The sequence below is a fragment of the Cyprinodon tularosa genome, unplaced genomic scaffold (genome assembly GCF_016077235.1).
Source record: "Cyprinodon tularosa strain WSP-4 unplaced genomic scaffold, ASM1607723v1 ctg643, whole genome shotgun sequence".
Lineage (NCBI taxonomy): Eukaryota > Metazoa > Chordata > Actinopteri > Cyprinodontiformes > Cyprinodontidae > Cyprinodon > Cyprinodon tularosa.
This window is the reverse complement of record NW_024039389.1, coordinates 708,543-726,023: the sequence shown is the minus strand read 5'-3', so window position 1 is coordinate 726,023 and position 17,481 is coordinate 708,543. Positions and strand designations below refer to the sequence as shown.

General features: G+C 37.8%; 3 protein-coding genes and 4 non-coding genes across 7 annotated transcripts; 1 reads left to right on the top strand and 6 right to left on the bottom strand.

The window, feature by feature from the left end:
* Positions 1–1,616: 1,616 nt before the first annotated feature.
* surf6 (surfeit 6) lies at positions 1,617–5,315 on the bottom strand. The gene is made up of 4 exons (XM_038308683.1): positions 5,086–5,315; positions 4,399–4,602; positions 4,240–4,322; positions 1,617–2,491 (listed from the first exon to the last, which is right to left on the bottom strand). Exons 1-4 carry the CDS (start codon positions 5,177–5,179, stop codon positions 1,805–1,807), a joined length of 1,068 nt encoding a protein of 355 aa, XP_038164611.1. The 5' UTR covers positions 5,180–5,315; the 3' UTR covers positions 1,617–1,804.
* Positions 5,296–8,506, top strand: LOC119799000 (surfeit locus protein 1). Its single transcript, XM_038308684.1, has 9 exons — positions 5,296–5,446; positions 5,526–5,586; positions 5,818–5,945; positions 6,035–6,117; positions 7,494–7,685; positions 7,760–7,832; positions 7,951–8,113; positions 8,199–8,280; positions 8,361–8,506. The coding sequence occupies exons 1-9, from the start codon at positions 5,384–5,386 to the stop codon at positions 8,425–8,427; spliced, it is 912 nt and encodes a 303-aa protein (XP_038164612.1). The 5' UTR covers positions 5,296–5,383; the 3' UTR covers positions 8,428–8,506.
* Positions 8,507–12,971: 4,465 nt separating this feature from the next.
* rpl7a (ribosomal protein L7a) lies at positions 12,972–15,072 on the bottom strand (the record flags this gene model as incomplete). Its single annotated transcript, XM_038308671.1, has 7 exons — positions 12,972–13,109; positions 13,195–13,264; positions 13,465–13,595; positions 13,821–13,900; positions 14,159–14,299; positions 14,598–14,747; positions 14,931–15,072. Coding segments are annotated over 7 exons (819 nt in total), but the record flags the coding sequence as incomplete, so codon positions are not given.
* LOC119799014 lies at positions 13,693–13,768 on the bottom strand. The gene has a single exon (XR_005282800.1). It is a non-coding gene; the product is annotated as a small nucleolar RNA SNORD36 (small nucleolar RNA).
* Positions 13,972–14,044, bottom strand: LOC119799015. Its single transcript, XR_005282801.1, has one exon. It is a non-coding gene; the product is annotated as a small nucleolar RNA SNORD36 (small nucleolar RNA).
* LOC119799017 lies at positions 14,373–14,436 on the bottom strand. Its single transcript, XR_005282803.1, has one exon. It is a non-coding gene; the product is annotated as a small nucleolar RNA SNORD24 (small nucleolar RNA).
* Positions 14,817–14,890, bottom strand: LOC119799016. Its single transcript, XR_005282802.1, has one exon. It is a non-coding gene; the product is annotated as a small nucleolar RNA SNORD24 (small nucleolar RNA).
* Positions 15,073–17,481: the final 2,409 nt, after the last annotated feature.

Below are 17,481 nucleotides of genomic sequence, written 5' to 3'. Positions count from 1 at the left end.
CAAGAACCACCACACACAGACGTATGAAAGACATGGGTTTCTGCTGTCGCATTCCTTGTGTCAAGCCACTCTTGAACCACAGACAGCGTCAGAAGCGTCTTGCCTGGGCTAAAGAGAAACAGGACTGGACTGCTGGTGAGTGGTCCAAAGTCATGTTCTCTGATGAAAGTAAATTTTGCATTTCCTTTGGAAATCAAGGTCCCAGAGTCTGGAGGAAAAGAAGAGAGGCACTTCATCCACGTTGCTTGAAGTCCAGTGTAAAGTTTCCACAGTCAGTGATGGTTTGGGGTGCCATGTCATCTGCTGGTGTTGGTCCATTGTGTTTTCTGAGGTCCAGGGTCAACGCAGCCACATACCAGGAAGTTTTAGAGCACTTCATGCTTCCTGCAGCTGACCAACTTTTTGGAGATGCAGATTTCATTTTCCAACAGGACTTGGCACCTGCACACAGTGCCAAAGCTACCAGTACCTGGTTGAAGGACCATGGTATCCCTGTTCTTAATTGGCCAGCAAACTCTCCTGACCTTAACCCCATAGAAAATCTATGGGGTATTGTGAAGAAGAAGATGCAATACACCAGACCCAACAATTCAGAAGAGCTAAAAGCCACTATTAGAGCAACCTGGGCTATCATAACACCTGAGCAGTGCCACAGACTGATCGACTCCATGCCACGCCGCATTGCTGCAGTAATACAGGCCAAAGGAGGCCCAACTAAATACTGAGTGCTGTACATGCTCATACTTTTCATGTTCATACTTTTCAGTTGGCCAACATTTCTATAAATCCTTTGTTTTTATTGGTCTTCAGTAATATTCTAATTTTCTGATATGATGAATTTGAGATTTTCATTTGTTGTCATTTGTAATCATCAAAATTAAACAAAATAAACATCTGAAATATATGAGTTTGTATGTAATGTATGAATATAATATACAAGTTTCACTTTTTAAATGGAATTACTGAAATCAATCTACTTTTTCATGATATTCTAATTTTATGACCAGCACCTGTATTCTCCGCCTGCTTTGTGAGTCAACTGTCATGGTTGCTAGGTGACAGAGCTTACACTGAGTGATGGCTGGTGACAGCTAGGGAAGGCTGGACCTGTTTTAATCTATAGCCAAACTCTTCCAGCATCCAGTAGGCTGGGTCCTTCAGAGGATGCAGCCGCCAAAATCTAACACAGCTTTTGGTACGGGGGGGGGGGGGGGGGGGGGGGGGGGGGGGGGGGGGGGGGCGGGGAAGCCCCCCCCTGATCGGGATGTAGCAACGCCCCCTGGAGTCAGGGGTACTAGGATTCTACTCTATGATCAGCCAAAGCTGGTCAATCATGATTGCTGTGGATTAGTTAAAGACTAGGAGTAACCCTGCTGGGTTGAGCTGCCTTAATGGTACGAGCTTCTGAGAAGTTCAGATTTGAGCACATTTGTTTCAAGGAGAATCTTAAAATAAAACTATATAATCAACAATCCAAATTGATAGAAAAGTAGCCAGCTAATTTTAAACTATGTGCTAAATAACTCTCTTAAGTTTTGTTACGTAATACCTTTAAATAAATGTAAAATATTCAGTATCTATATGCATTTTAACAAACAAAAACCAGAGGTTTAAACTAGATGATAAAGTTCTTTACTTTTGTTAAAATAAACACATTTCACAGCAGAATATCACTCATATCAGATCTAAGCAAAATTTTCAGCTTAATTATGAAACAGTTTGTATGACAGGATGTAGTTTTATTTCATGTAAAAAACAACCTTTCATATAAAGAAATCCACAGGATAAGGAAAATTCTCTCCCCCTAAACTGCGGCTTTCTTTAAATCCTCAGGTAGGATTCTTCCCTTCTTCCGGGCTCTGTCCTTCTTCTTCTCTATTTTAGCCTTCTTACGTCTCTGGAGGTTCTTCTTCCTCTTATCCTGTCTTTGCTGCATCTTTTCAATCACGTTCTCGCTCCGATGCTCCCACTTCTTCTTCCTCTGCTCACGCCTCTTTTCTTTCCTCTTCAAAGAAGCACGTAGCTGATCTTCATCATCCTTGATTTTGATGCCCTCTGCCTTATAGAGCATGTTGGTCCATTTGATCTTCTTCTCCATCTCCGAAGCCTTGGTCTCATCCTTCTCCCTCAGCTTCTCCAACTTCTCTTTGCGAGCTTCCACTCGGCTCAGAAGTTGTTTGTAGTTCTTCCCAGTCAGTGGCGTTATCTTACCTTTCTCGCTCTTTTTCCTTTTAATTTTTGCCTGTATACTAGTTTCATACGCCTTGTCCACCGTCTCTACTTTGTTAAAGATAACGGCCGCTTTGACTCTTTTCTCAGAGGCAGGAGCAACTGTTTCTTCTTTTATCTCTGCAGGTTGTTCCTGAGCGCTTTGCTCTGCTAGTTTCTTTATCAGAAATTCTTTCCTCTTCCTCTTCTTACGTTCCCTTTCCATTTTTCGCTTTGCACGCTTTGCCATGACAGCCTCTGATAATGCATCCTTTGGAGCTCCCTATTGAAAGACAGAGAAATGTTATTACTCTAGTAAAAGAACGGTGCTGTTGGAAGACCCCTCCTGCCTCTTATGGTACGACCGAAGTGACTATCCTAAAGGTGGGAATGACTACATAGTCCTGCGGTTAAGTTATTAACTTACGTTTTGAGATGGATATGTGCAAAATACTTCAAATCAATGTTGCATCATGTTATTACGATGGAATAATGAGACACTGCAGCTTTGCTAGACTTTTTGAAAAGCTAGATTGTTTCAGGTTGTAGGACATTATATTGATGGTGGTGCTGATGTGTCCTTTGCAGCATCAGGATGATTTGCTGCTGACTTATTGAAGCATGAATTTTGCTCACTACCCTGAAGGATATAATCCAAACACCAGTTCATTACCTTCAACTCTAACACACTGGAATCATATAAACCCAGAAAAACACTGGTGATTTTTTTTGCTCACAGTCATTTATTTGGTTAAAGTTTCTTTCATTCTTTAAAATAACAATTTTAACTGCAAAAAGTCTTGGTATTTATAAATACAATATGACTAATTTATTAGTTGGATTTTAAGAATTTATTTGAGAATCTGAGACAACTAAGAGTGAAACAAGGGGGGGGCAAGTGTTTTTTCAAAGAACTAAAAATATTTGGAAAGGCTCAAAGGAAAACCTTGTTTTAATTGGTTCATAATTGTCTTGGGTACTTTCCCCTGGTCTCCTAATCGACTCTAATGGAATAAAATCCTCTGAAGGAGCTTCTCCAGATGAAAAACTGATTGTTGAAGCATCAATTCCAATTTAAACAGCAGATTAGGAGAACAATATGGAGGACAACTACTTGTGAACCATAGAGAGAACGTCTATCGACAATCCAACTTAAAGGGCCTGTATCTGATTTTAATTTAATGTCTCTATTGTGTGGCAGAAGTCATTAAATTAAAATAAGTCACTAATTGTGCATATATAGGAATCCAGGTGTTGTTAGCGCAGGTTTCTAACAGTTTTCTCTGTCAATGGGATTCATTCTGCAAAGCTTCTGGTTTTTAACCAGCCACTAAGAGCGTTTGCCAACGAGGAGTGTCTTTTCTCGAAGCTCTTCCACCGTACGTCTTCTAAACAGAGAAATGTGGCGGCCAATGAAGGGAAAGTTGTGATACACCCACTGGCTGTCACTGCATATACAGCAAAACAGCCGAAAGGGTCAAAATGGAGGAAGAAAAGAGAGTTGAAAGTCGAGAATAATCAACGAAGGATCAAAGCTTGTATAAATATGGGACCAGCCTACTCAGTGGAGAGCTTTGGGGGACTGGCTGCAGTGCTCCTAGACAGGCATGTTTTCATTACTTTTATTAAAAGATGTGTGCATTATAACATGCATGAGGAGTGGGAGGAAAGTTTCTCAATGGGAGAAGGTTAGGGGCGGGGCTTACACATCAAAACTAAACTGTTCTCTTCACCCATGGTTTAAAACTGTGCAGAATCAGGTAGAGCACCTTTAAAGCGAGCTTTACAGCAGGAGTTAAACTGGATCTATTGAGGGAAGGAGAGGGAATAGTCAATCAAAACACCCAAAATCTAAATACTTAATGCCAAATCCATTTCACCAGCCAATAGGAACTGTTGTAATCGTCTTATTTCACTTCTGTCTACACTCTACACACAGCATCTGTGTGCTTTTCTTTGTTTGAGAACAACCTTTAAATTAAATAATGTATTACTTCACTTAGCTTTTAAGCTGAATTCAGGAATACATACCTGTCCTCTGGACTCTTCAATCTTCTCATGCAGCCTTTTACGCAATACATCCACAGTGGAGAAGCTTGGCTCTGCATTACCTCCTTAATTTAGCAAATTAAGACCAAGTTAGATGAGGAGTTATTTAAATAATGTCTGAAATATGCATTTATACCGTACCTTTAGGTATCTGCAAAGTGGCTCCGTTCAAACTTTGAAGGGTTGCTTTTGTTTTTTCAAGGTTTTTCTGTGCAGCTGGAGAAGCACGAGGCTTCTGTTGGGGTTTGAGAGTCTCTGCTTTGCCATTCTCCTTCAAATTCTTCTTTTTTAATTTCTTTTTCTTCTTGCCTGGAAGATCTGCATCGCTTTTACCCTTGAAAGGAACTAATCAGAGAAAAACAATCACTATCCCATAACTACCATGTAATTTTTTTTTTTTTTCTAATTGTTGTTCAATAAATCTAAGACATTTTCAACTACAGACTTAACCCAGTTTTAAAGTGGAGAAACACAAAAAAATTAAGTTTGTCGTTAAATGAAAAACTTTAACAAGACAATTTTTATACAGAAAAATATACAATGAATCCCTTTTAAATTAATAAACACAAAGTGCATTATGTGCATAAACAGAAGACATCATTTTTCAGATATCTATGAATAATATTGGTTTGCAAACAGTGAGTTAGCTTGTTGCAGATATACAAAAAATGTAAAACATATAAAGCTATTATTTTTAAAGCTCAAAATATTTTACTTTATACTTTTTTCTATAATAGAGCCACTTTTGTCAAACAGTCGTAATCGATTGGGTATGATACGCAAAGGGCTACTTATATGCCACTTTAGAGCAGAAATGCTAACCTTTACCAAATGATATCTTCTTCTTTGGCTCATTTTCTCGCTGGGAAATAACTTTACTGGCAAGTTTCTGAATATAGGAGTCCTTTGAAGCGAGGTCCATGTTAGAACCGAACACAGCCAGTGAAAAATATCTGGATAAAATTCAGATCAGAACATTTCAGTACGCACGTGGGTTAAAAACAAACAGGGCGGAATGACGTTTACCCCGGAAGGAGTAACACCAAAAACATTCCCCCTCTGTATGTCCTAACAGGAAGTAACAAGTCAGTTATGTAGCTACTTTCCATCAATGTTTTGACTCGACATGGCTTCCCTGAAAACCCTGCTGGCTTATTCCAGTAGGCTTCTTCCGACATTAAGGAAGCAGGCAAGTTTTATGTTTTAAGACTTTAATCTCTGGAGAAAGTGAGAATATAATGAGTTTAGTCTATTTTTTATCACTACAGACTCCTGCCACTAACATCCAGAGGATCCCCTTCGTCCCAGCTCTCTTTAGACGCCTAGACGGTGAGTAGTTCAGCAGGTAAAACCCCACTGAGCATCTTTTGATGCATTTACATTTATTTGTTCTATTAAATTATTAAGATTTTTTAATAATTTGCCGGTTTAGTTAAATTTATAGCCATTCATTCTGCTCTTTATTCAAACAATTATCTAATGTAATCATTTTTTGTATTGATTTTGTTTCAGCATAAAAAGTTAGATTTGTTTATTCATTTTTGTGCTGTAAATCTTTAGGTAGTTTTATTATTTTTGGGCGACGATGCAGTTCTACAGCATCCAATGCAGAAAAAGGTGAGGACTCCTTTCTCAAGTGGTTCCTGCTGCTCATCCCTGTGACCACCTTTGGTCTGGGAACATGGCAGGTACTGCTTCTTTACAGAGTTCATCCTCTTTTGTTCTTTGTTTTCTGGATTGGTCCTGATGATTTTTTGGGGTTTTTTTTTTTGTGAAGGTAAAAAGACGCCAATGGAAGATGGGACTCATTGATGAGCTGAAACGTTTGACCACAGCGGAGCCTGTCCCCCTACCTCCTGAGTAAGTAGCTGAATTTTCCCATGCAAAAAGGGTTACACAGCAAGTCATACTGGGATAAGGAGAGTGTTGGCCTAGTGGCTAGAGCAGTGGCTTGTGCTGAGAAAGTTGCCAGTTCGATCCCCACAGCCTGCTCTCTGGGGCTCTGAGAAAGACCCTTAACCCCACACTGCTCCCCGGGCGCCACACAATCGCTTCTCGATGCTTCCCAAAGGGACGGGTTAAACGCAGAGGTAAATTTCTCCGATGTGAGATCAATAAAATTTAGTCTCTTCTCATAACTTCTACAAGCTATGGGTTAAAAAAGCACATTTTTAATCATTCTATTTTTGTTATTTTTTTTATAGATGTGGGTTTTTTTAATTTAATGAAAAAAAAAAAAAAAGTGACAGTTAATATGAAAAAAAGCCCTGTGACCACCATGCCAATATGAATTACTACTTTCTTACCCAGCTGGAGGACAAAGTATAACTCTAGAACTAAGAGATAGGCATATATTTTTTCCTCCTTTTTTAAGAATATTTTGTAAGCAGACTGTGAGTGTTAAAATGGAATGAAAAATAAAGCCACTTTGAAAGAACAAAATATTTTGTTTTGTTTTTCTATGTATAAACTTTATGTGTCAGCTACAACTAGGGTGACCAGATGTCCTGATTTGCGCTGTACAGTCCTGCATTTCTCACTTCTGTCCTGCTATTCCACAAACCGTAACAATGTCCCACATTTGGCTGGTACAGCTTCAAGACCAAGCTGTGAATTAAGCTAAAACCTTAAGAGGTATAGGATTTTTTATATAAAATAAGTTGGAAACTATTGTTAAAGTATATGAAACAGCTACAACAAATACTGTGGAACGATTTTTCATTTGGCGAGGCCAGTGAAAGGTGATGAAGTTTGCTCTGATAAGAGGGGAGTACGATGTAAAGTTAAAATGTTAAATTGAGTCACAAAACTCAGTTCCAAAAGCTGTCTGTCTCTCATTGTCCCTCCGCAGCATCCCAGTTGTCCAAAATTTGTTGTTTTAAATTTTTTTCTAGATCTCCTACAGTAACAACAGTATTTGTCATACTGGACATCTGGTGATCAGTTTACCGGGTTCAGTATAGCAGTTTGTCATTCATAACCCCAATCCAAAGCTGTGTTTCCAAAAAGAAATAAGAAACGTATAAAACCATGTGTTCTCCATCAGCAAATCCTGTGATGTTTTTCTTCCACTGGATATGAGTGCTTCAACTTCTTAATGTAAAATTATGCTGCTGTAATAAATACATTTTCTTCAGTGCTTCTTTAATTGGGCTGCTAACCAGACTGTCTTCTTCTTTGTGAACTCTATACGTTTTTGAGCAGGTGTTCTTCCCTTCTGTCTTTCTGGATTTTAGTCCTGTTGAAGTGAACAAGCTGGAGTACAGAAGGGTGAAAGTTCGCGGGCACTACGATCACTCTCAGGAGCTCTACATCATGCCCCGCTCACCTGTCGATCCAGAGAAAGAAGCTAGAGAGGCAGGGAGTCTGTCCTCTAGTGGAGAGATTGGAGCTAATGTTATCACACCTTTTCACTGCTCTGACCTTGGGTAAGAGAATCATTAAGGTTTTATCGCAAGACACTGGATCAAACTGCTGTCATATGTCCCTCATGTCCCTGCAGCATCAAAATACTGGTCAACAGAGGATACGTACCAAGGCAGAAAATACGACCGGAGACCAGAATGAAGGGGCAGGTTAGAGATTTAAAGTGGCTGTTACCCATCTGAGGCTCACTGCTCTGAAAAAAGGACATCTTCAGATATCAACCAGGTAACACCCTTCACCCTTCTTTGTTTGCCTCACTACCTGCAGGTGGAGGATGAGGTGGAAGTGGTGGGGGTCGTCAGGCTTACAGAACCTCGTAAACCGTTTGTTCCGAACAACGACGAAGAGAGAAACCGTTGGCATTACCGTGACTTGGAGGCCATGTCTCGCATCACTGGAGCTGCTCCCATCTTAATCGACGCCGACTTCCGTAAGGACAGAAGCTCACTGAGAGGCGGTTCATAATCAGAGGACCTCTGATTACCAATCCAAATGTTTTGTGCTTTTAATGGCAGAGAGCACGATTCCAGGAGGACCAGTTGGGGGACAGACCAGAGTCACACTGAGGAATGAACACATGCAGTACATCATAACTTGGTGAGTTATAGCTTGTTTATTTAGCTTTAAAAACTTCAAAGTTTAATTATTAATTGAATAATATTCCCCTGCTTTTCCAGGTATGGATTGTGTGCAGCTACTTCCTACATGTGGTATACCAAGTTCATCAAGAAGATTAAAATATAATATTTCTTGAAAATGTTGATTCATTTATGTCTGTGTTGTTTGTGTCTCTAAAAATACAAATAAATACCTTATAAACAAAGGAGTTTCTGCTGAAATCTACAAAATAGTAAAACTGCAAACTCTGCATTATTAGCGGGTTAGTTAAAAAGAACGAGCAGAGCTTCTGCAAATTCTGGTAGCCTGTTTACAAGACTTTTTGGGACATTTTAAAATATTTCCCTAAATGTAACCCTGAGGTGCAAAGGTCAAATTCAAACGAGGATTATCCAAAAAAATAAGACACTAAATAAACTTTATATTGACTTGAATTCATTGTTATTCCATTATATCGATAACGTCCATCATAGGATAATTTCACCAGTTGGTCAAAACTTTCAATAACATCCAATTGGATAACTGGCGTTGCAGTTTATCTCAATCGATTAATCAATTTCTTTATTGTCAACTTCAATTTGCAATTTGTTTTCTTGCTGGCTCCACATGGCGAATCCAATATTCCGAATTTGTTGGGCTTTTCCGCCTTAAAAAGGGCATGCAAATCCAAGATATTATCACATCTCACATTTGAGTTCAACCACCGCAGCCAGCCTGCGTTCAATCGCACTCAGCATCCTCCACTGACAACATTTTAAAACACACATCTTCCAAGCCTTCCAGGAGTCCATGGTGTATTCCATGAAGTATGTCCCGGCAGGACAGGACTGGTCCCCCTTTCCCTGTCTTCCATTATAGAAAAGTGTATCAATTACATTGAGAGACCAGCTGACCAGATCCATTGTTTGAATTTGGGTGATATGAAGAGAGAGCTCAGAAAAGCAGAGACAGGCAGGGAGTTGCAGAGCAGCTGGAAAATGCGACCGCCTCCTTTAAGAGTCACAACAGATTATTTGCAGACCAAACATGTCTGTTAGCTTGGAGATAAGGAAATGGACAGTGTGGATGAAATTATTAAACACCACAAAGTGCAATAAACAATATTGCTCACATTGATTTTGAAGTTTAACCCACCAGCTCCCATGTTTGCACATGCACAAGCATTTTTGCACATGACATGAGCTGGTGTCTCATTTAGCTCATCAATAGAAGGGATTCCATATTCCTCCCCTCCAAACAGTATTGGCCTCTCCTCAGGGAGCCCATCTTCAATCAAATAACCTACAAAATATGTATAGAAAAGTCATCAGTTTGCATATAAACTACAATATTTTTCTTTATATTGTCTGTGCCCCACATCACCGTCCACATATAGGTGTACTCCATGTTTTTAAAGGTACCTTTTTAAGTTAAGTCGAATTCATACGTTATTGTAGACATTTCAGTCCCCTGTGAGCCAAGGTGAGTCATGTCTTACATACAAAGAGGAAGAGTCTCAAAGTGTATGTTTAAATCCATAGTTTTTCATGGAAAAGGGATATATTGCAGGTTTATTAAAAGAATATTTGAAAGTATCTTTTTTTTCCTCCCAAAGTACTGAGCCATCCCAATCAGTGGTCATTTTGAAAATCACAGATCTAAGCTACAAAAAATGGAACCAGCCCCTGGACTTTTTTTAGTCGAGCATCTTTTTCTAAAGTAGCAACGGTGAGAAACTGATAATTCAGTACTACTTATCATGTGGATAAAAAAAATGTAATATTCACAATTGTCATTATTTTCACAAGTGTTCAAAATGTACAATCTGAGAGCTTTGTCGCATCAGATTTTACTAGATTTGTAGACCGGCTTAATCCCAGTGTAAACAACCTCAAATCACTGGATAAGTGAGTTTGTTCCAGGTTTTGATTTTATTTAATATTATTTTTTTAGCAGATTATCACAGAAGAAAAACATACATTTCTAAAAAAAAACATCCTGATGGATGATCTGTTGTACCAGTTTTCGCAATAGAAATAGTGGATTAATTCAACATTTGTAGTTATTACCCCATCCCTCGATAGGGGACAACCAAAGAGCAATATATGATCAATGTATTTTTTGGCTTTATCTTTATTAAGAGGCTCCTTGATTGTTTTTTTGATTAACAAAACTATTTACTTTTGCTTCATTTAGATTTGTCAATATTTTGTTTGCATCCATCCATTCTGCAACTAACAATTATTCAGCAAATTGATTAATCTGTCAATTAATAATTGAATAGCCAAAGATTCTTTAAAGATGTTTTTCAGGAAATTAAACCAGGTGAAACTGAAACTTTTCCACTTGAGTTCTAGATAGACCATACTGACAGACAAAACCTTTTCTGTTGCTTGGGTATAAAAATTTTTTGTATAATTACTGCTCAATGTGGGTCGTTCTGTCAGCTTAAGACATGTTTAAGAGTCTTTATGCTCCAGTTAAAAATTCATCGATTACCAAAGTAGTTGCTGATTATTTCAAGAATCGATTAATCTAAATAATTAATTCATCAGCAAACAGAATTAGTTTTAATTTCTGTGATCGTTAAATATATAATTTATATAAAGATTGAAAAACGTTGGACTCAATACTGAACTCTGGGGAACGCCACAGGTAATAGAAAGAAGTTCAGATGAGGATTCACCAATTTTTACATAGTGCATTCTTCCAGTCAGATTTCTTTTCATTTTCCACCTTATCTTATTCCAAGTTTTCTTATCGAGACTTAGTAATTGTGTAAAATGCTTTTTTTTTATCAATAAAGATGCTCACAGCATGCTTATATTGGACCACTGCATTATTACTTTCTTCCACTGCTTCAAGTATTGCCATAGCAGTGGTTCTTTTAGATCTAAAGCCATATTGGCTTTCAATGTCTCATGTTTGTTAAACATCTTATCTAATCAAACCAAAAATGATTTCTACATGAAACCTGATGCCGCAATGAAAATTGTCTATAATTTGTGAAACTGTGTTTATCCCCATCTTTTGAATAGTGGTATTACTTTGACATTTAATTTATCACTGTCTTAATTAGAGGCATATTGATATGACCACCCATGGAATATTTAATTTTACAATTCAAAACAGTTTTCACTTGTTCAATTGTTGAAGTGAAAAACATTAAGGATTTTTTTTTAACATAATGCCTTGGTTTTTGGATTAGTCAGGAATCTTAGCAAAAAATTCTGGGCCAACATTTACTAAGAATCAATTGACGTCAACTATTTTGGTCAATTTGTACATTTCTCAATTTATGTTGCAAAAATAATTGATACTCAATTTTTGCTGGTCCACATCTTCTTGAAATTTGTTTTGTAAAGGATTTGCTTAAATATAACTGTTGAGATCTAAATATAGATTTCCATGTTTATAAATTTTTGTATCTTTAGTTTTGAGTTTGATATATATATATTTTTCTTTTACAGGCATTCAGTATTCCTTTTTTAAGCAAAGGGCTTTTTTCCTATAAAGTGTTTAACTGGACAGTGAAAATTATACAGAGAAACAGATCATATATACAATCTACATTTGTTTCAGAGGTTACTGATCCAAATGCATTGATAGTTTTCTCAGTTCTTTTGGGAGTTACTTTCCTATCCTTTGATACATAGTTTTCAGTCACGCAGTGAATACAGGCAAATGATCAGTGATGTCATATCAAACCACTGGTTTCTTGAACCTCCATATTATTACTGAAGATATTGCCATTGTGTGACATATCTCCTGGGTTTATTGCGGGACAGAGGGTCAAACTATACATAGCATTAGAAAAGTAATGTATTAGTCTGTTGGGATTCAGTATTGGCATCGCCGCAGAATAACCAATAGTGGTTGGAAGTAAACCTTTTTCCATAATTTCAGCAAATGTTTTAACTGCCTGAATCTAGTGAGCAATTCAGAGCTTCAAATATATAATTCCATTACATATTTCAATTGTTAAAAATTCAACCATTTCACCAATGTTAAAATAAATTGGTTTGGAAAGTAAGATTTATGGAGAGAACTACCCCAGCTCCAGTTTTTCCTTCTCTGCTCATGTTAGCTCACAAACACTATGGCTGTTTTTGTAAGTTTGGTTTTTATTGACATTTTTTTAATTTATTGCCCAAGTACTCTTATAAACCTAAAATGACTGAACGTACGTCTAGAAAAGGATGTTGATGGTTTATCTTCAGAGTTCATTGTTGCATTGATTCAGAGTTAAAAATTTACAATAGTGAGAAGTAATATTGTCAAGGTCTATTTCAGTTTGATCAAGTATACTGTGCTCCCAAGTTTTTTTTGCCAGAGCCTATTGTTCTTATTGCTCATGGAATTTTCTTTTACCTTATCTAAGCTATTTTCTGATGCATTTGTATACTTCCTTTTCACCATCAACACCATCTTCTGGGCTTTCGTTGAGTTTATTAAAATTCTGTTATAAACCCAGGTGTTTTCGATTTTTGCAACTTTTTTAGTGGTCTAGCTTTTCTTGGCAATGTCAAACATTTAGGCCTTAAACAGCTCATTAAATGTATAATAAAAAAAAAAACAATTTCCAAACCAGATCTTAGATGCTTCTTTAAAATCTCTTGGTTAACGGCTCTGCTGATATTTTCTATTCTTTGTATGCAGCACTGACCAGGATTAAATAACACAAATTCACATGTATTAGAACATACATTTTTATTCCAAATACTTTAACCAAGCTTGGTTGCCAGTTCCTTGGCCTTAGCCTTCTCCAGCTTAGTAAAGCGGGCTGTGGATTTGGGACCCAGGATACCACCTCCCCAGTGACGACGAATCTGTAAAACAAATGCAGGTCGTTTAAAATAAGCTCTCATCTTCAAAAATATTTCTAAAGTAAAGACACCAAACATTAAAGCTTACCTCTTCATATCTGTCATTGTAGTTGGTCTTGATGGCTTCAACAAGTTTAGCCAGTGCACCTTTATCCTCACTGTGAAGAAAAAAAGAGAAAAAAAACTCAATAAACACAAAGCCTTAAATGCCACATCTACTACAGTGGTACATTGCTCTTCATGTTAACACAAAATACAGTTAACCATACACAGCGTGTAGAGGGTTTTGGGACAGTTTAAACCGTTTTTGTATTAGAAACTTCCCAAACTAGAAACAGTTCATTCTTTTGACACTTACGGGTTAACCTGTGTGAAAGCGAATGAAGTGCATGTTTTCCTGTGCACCAGTCTTCCCAGTCTGGCCTTGCCCTTTACAATGCAGTATGGGACGCCCATCTTGCGGCACAGAGCAGGGAGGAAAACCACAAGCTGTAAAAGCATGACAAAAACTGTTAGAAAAAATGCAAAAAACACGCAGGTAGGGCTAGATAAAGTCTACTAAATGAATACAAGTCTTTAGGTGGTCACTGCTCAGGGTTAAAAAGCTCGTGTTTTGATCCACACAAAAGGATTCAGGTGAAGAAATTCAGACATCATTGCCAGTGACCCCCTTAAAGCTCAGCTAGTTAGCTCAGTTTTAATTCTCAGCCTTACCTCAATTGGATCCACATCATGAGCAATTACAACCAGCTGAGCCTTCTTGTTCTCCACCAGAGAGGTAACGGTGTTCACACCTGGGAAAAACAAAGACATTTAACATCTGACCCTCCAAGCACATGAAAGAAAAATATATTCATATCTGGCCAATGCTCAGGGTTAAAAAGCTCATAAAGCATCAAGGCAAGTTTCAGGTGAAGAAATTCAGGTCATCACTGCATCCTGGCCAGTTTGATAAAGCTGATTCAATGTCAAACCTTCCAATATAAAAAATATTCTACTTCAATTTATTAGAAGGTCCTTAAGCTCAACTCCAGTGGTTTAGTGCTCTTCACCTGCACGGAGGACAGGAGGCCTCTTGGTGGGAGTGTCTCCTTTCCCAGCTGCCTTCTGCTCAGCACGAGCCAGCAGCCTCTTCCTCTTCTCCTGCTTGGTCTCTGGTCTGTACTTGTGGGCCAGCTTAAACAGCTGGGTGGCTGAATCAAAGCAGACACATGTTTAGCCACAAAATAAAGCATCTAACAAAGGTAAAACGCATTTAAACCAAAATGCATCAGTGATCTTGGTGGAAATGTCATCACAATCAGATAGCAAATATTTCACATCATTTGCAAAGAACAAAGAATTCTAAACTACAATATACTACTGATGCATCATCCTCTGGTGGGTTGAAACACTGAATGGAGGTCAGCAGGATCTAATCAATGCATCTCAGTAGTGTGTCCTTAGGTTCCAGGTTTAATAAAGTCCTTATTAAAAAGCACGGGAACATACCTGTCTGGCGGTCCAAAGCCTGGGTGAACTGGTTGATCGCAGGAGGAACCTTCAGACGCTTGTACAGAATGGAGCGTTGCCTCTGCAGGCGAACGTAACGAGGCCATTTCACAAAGCGTGTCAGGTCACGCTTTGGCTGAATATCCTGGCCTGTGGAAAGCAAATTGTTTATGTTCTAAAAGTGAAGTTTTCCTCCGTATAGTCGCTCCGTACTTAAAGTGCATCAGCGATCTTGGTGGAAAAACTATCATCAAGGATGTTAAGATAGCAAATATTCTTTCACATCATCTGCATCAACTCATTGAATGTTTTTCAGGTTAAAAGAGTACTCACCGATGCCAAAGTTCTTTGGCCTCTTCTCAAACAGGGGGTTAACTACTTTCTTGGCCTCATGTTTTTTGGCCACGGAAGGGGCAGGTGCCACCTTCTTCCCCTTAGCCTTCTTTCCCTTAGGCTTAAAAGACAAAACAAAAGGTTAGGGTCATAGCTTATCTATGACAAGTCAAATTACAGTAACATATAGAGTCAACCCCCGTCCCCGAAAAAAAAAATTGTATTCAGTGCTAAAGTTTTTCAATCCAGCTCCTTAAGAGCAACTGTCCCACATGTGTCGACTTATAAACTAAATCCACAGACTTAAGTAAAGGGTGATTAAAGGCATGATGAAGCACAGATAGCTGGGAGAAAAATAATTTGAATCAGCTGTGCTGGAGCAGAGTCCTCAAATTTAGGAATGTGTTAACACGAATTATTTCATTAGTTTGAAATTGTTACGTGCTACACGAGATAGCTTAAAAGTAGCATAATATGATTCAAGGCTAAGCTAATCCTAAGCAAAGAGCCAAAAGAAATGCAAAACTAAATTGCTATAATTAAGAAGAAAAATATACTACTAAATTAAAAGAAATTACAAATTATTAAAAAATGAAGCTGCAAACAGGGTTTATCTCATACCTATACCTCATAAAGCTAGCAAATGCTAAGTCAATGCTAGGGCCCTTTTGGCTAAAGCCGTTAGCAAAACGCTGCCCAATACTTTTTGCTTGGTCAATAAAAATGGTCGGCAGAGTTTTTTTTATAATTTTGTGTAATATCTAGTAGGATAACAAAATTATAAAAAATCCCGAATCCGCGGCTTTTTCCGTATTAGCTCCTATCCTGTAAATACAACGCTGCTAGTACCGGCGACACTTCAACCGCTAAAACCCAGTTTTAATCAAAAATATCACAACAGAAACAGTCAATATACTCGTAATATTAAATAAATAGTTTATAATACTTGATATCGGAAGTGTAAAGTACAATTTTAGGCGCACAGGTGAGGATGAAAGCAGATACAAGAAATAAAACATTATGCCAGAGAAGTCAAACATGTACCCACCATGTCGGTTCAGGCAGAAAGGAAGAGCGGAGGATGTGGCTAGGGTAAATACCGCGAGATTTGGCCCGCGACTGCGTGTACGTATCTACGTCAAGGAGGCTGATTTGGAGTCAGTTCATTACGTTCTTATTGGACACTACATCACAGTCTGACCTAAGAGAAACAGACACGGGATCAGTTTAGTACGAAAATCGTATTTCCGTATGAAAACGTGCCATGCATTATTTCAAATTAGAAAAAAGGTTACCAGAATCAACTTTATTAGTCAAGATTGTGTCACGAATGGGGTATTTAATTCCAGAACCATGTGTCTTTATTGTCATTATTTCACCATAATGTTTTTTTGTTGTTGTTTGTTTTTTTTCTGAGACACAGGCTCAAACTAAACATATAGTAGACACATGTAAAAAAAAAAAAGAGAAAAAAAATACAAGGAATAAGTATCCCTTGAGGAAAACTAGAAATGTATATAAAATACTAAATGTCTCATTTGTGTTCACAATGCCAGATGATGATCTTGTGTGCATGTTTAAAGCATATTTAAAGCTTTAGAGATGACAATGGTAGGATAAATACTAAGCAAAAATACTTCGTCATGAGGCAGTGGGAAGGAAACAATCTTAATGCAAATAAAGCTACATTTTAAGACCCCATAAGTGGAACTAAACACTGTTGCATCTTTATGAACAAACAAACTCAAAATTTAACCCTGACAAGAAAGCAACCATCATGAAGCATGCAAAAGAACATTGAGGGTTTACCTGAAGAATGCAGTCCTAACTTGTGAAACATTACTCTTTTTTTTATTATTTAATATATATTGAAAGGAGTGATGTTTGCTGGAACTGGAATTAATTACAGGAAACTGAAAACTGGAATTTTTAACCAAATGTGTTTTATAGTTTAAAAAACCAACTGTTATATCAACTATAAAATACTGATAGTATAGAATCCAGATGTTTTGAGTTTAAGCCCCACTACTGACACCGGGTCCCTGAGCAAGACCCTTAACTCTACACTGCTCCCCGGACGCCACACAATGCAGCCCACTGCTCCCCAAGGCGATGGGTTAAATGCAGAGAGTAAATTTCATTGCTCTGTACTTGTGACAGTGTAACAATAATAAAAGCTAAAAAAAAAAGATACTTGTGCAAATGGAAATCTAAATGATGTTTGCTATTTTATCGCTGTAAAATTAAAAGCTGAACCATTTCTCTCTGTGTGGCCAAAAACAGCCTTACTATAGTGAAATTATGGTACAGTGAGTGTATGTATGGGGAAAAATGGGACATATTATTTTGTTTTTTTACTCATGATATTTCAGAGTTCTGAATTTCTATTATTCCTTTAACAAACACATAGCAGGTTCTCAAATGTGATTTAAGTAATAGAAAGCAAACTGTTTACAAAGCTGTTTTCTCTACAGATTGTGATAGCTGTTGTATAGCAGGATTCCCCAAAGTCGGTCCTTGAGGGTCTCTGTCCTGCAGGTTTTAGAGGTAT

What these genes read in the sequence shown, in the direction of transcription:
- surf6 (XM_038308683.1), bottom strand. Translation starts at nt 5,179, where the DNA reads ATGGACCTCGCTTCAAAGGACTCCTATATTCAGAAACTTGCCAGTAAA. An exon ending in AAAGAAGAAGATATCATTTG is followed by an intron (nt 4,603 to 5,085) that starts GTAAAGGTTAGC and finishes TTCTCTGATTAG; the next exon opens with TTCCTTTCAAGGGTAAAAGC. An exon ending in TTGAAGAGTCCAGAGGACAG is followed by an intron (nt 2,492 to 4,239) that starts GTATGTATTCCT and finishes GTCTTTCAATAG; the next exon opens with GGAGCTCCAAAGGATGCATT.
- LOC119799000 (XM_038308684.1), top strand. Translation starts at nt 5,384, where the DNA reads ATGGCTTCCCTGAAAACCCTGCTGGCTTATTCCAGTAGGCTTCTTCCG. An exon ending in TTTCACTGCTCTGACCTTGG is followed by an intron (nt 7,686 to 7,759) that starts GTAAGAGAATCA and finishes ATGTCCCTGCAG; the next exon opens with CATCAAAATACTGGTCAACA. An exon ending in ATGCAGTACATCATAACTTG is followed by an intron (nt 8,281 to 8,360) that starts GTGAGTTATAGC and finishes CTGCTTTTCCAG; the next exon opens with GTATGGATTGTGTGCAGCTA.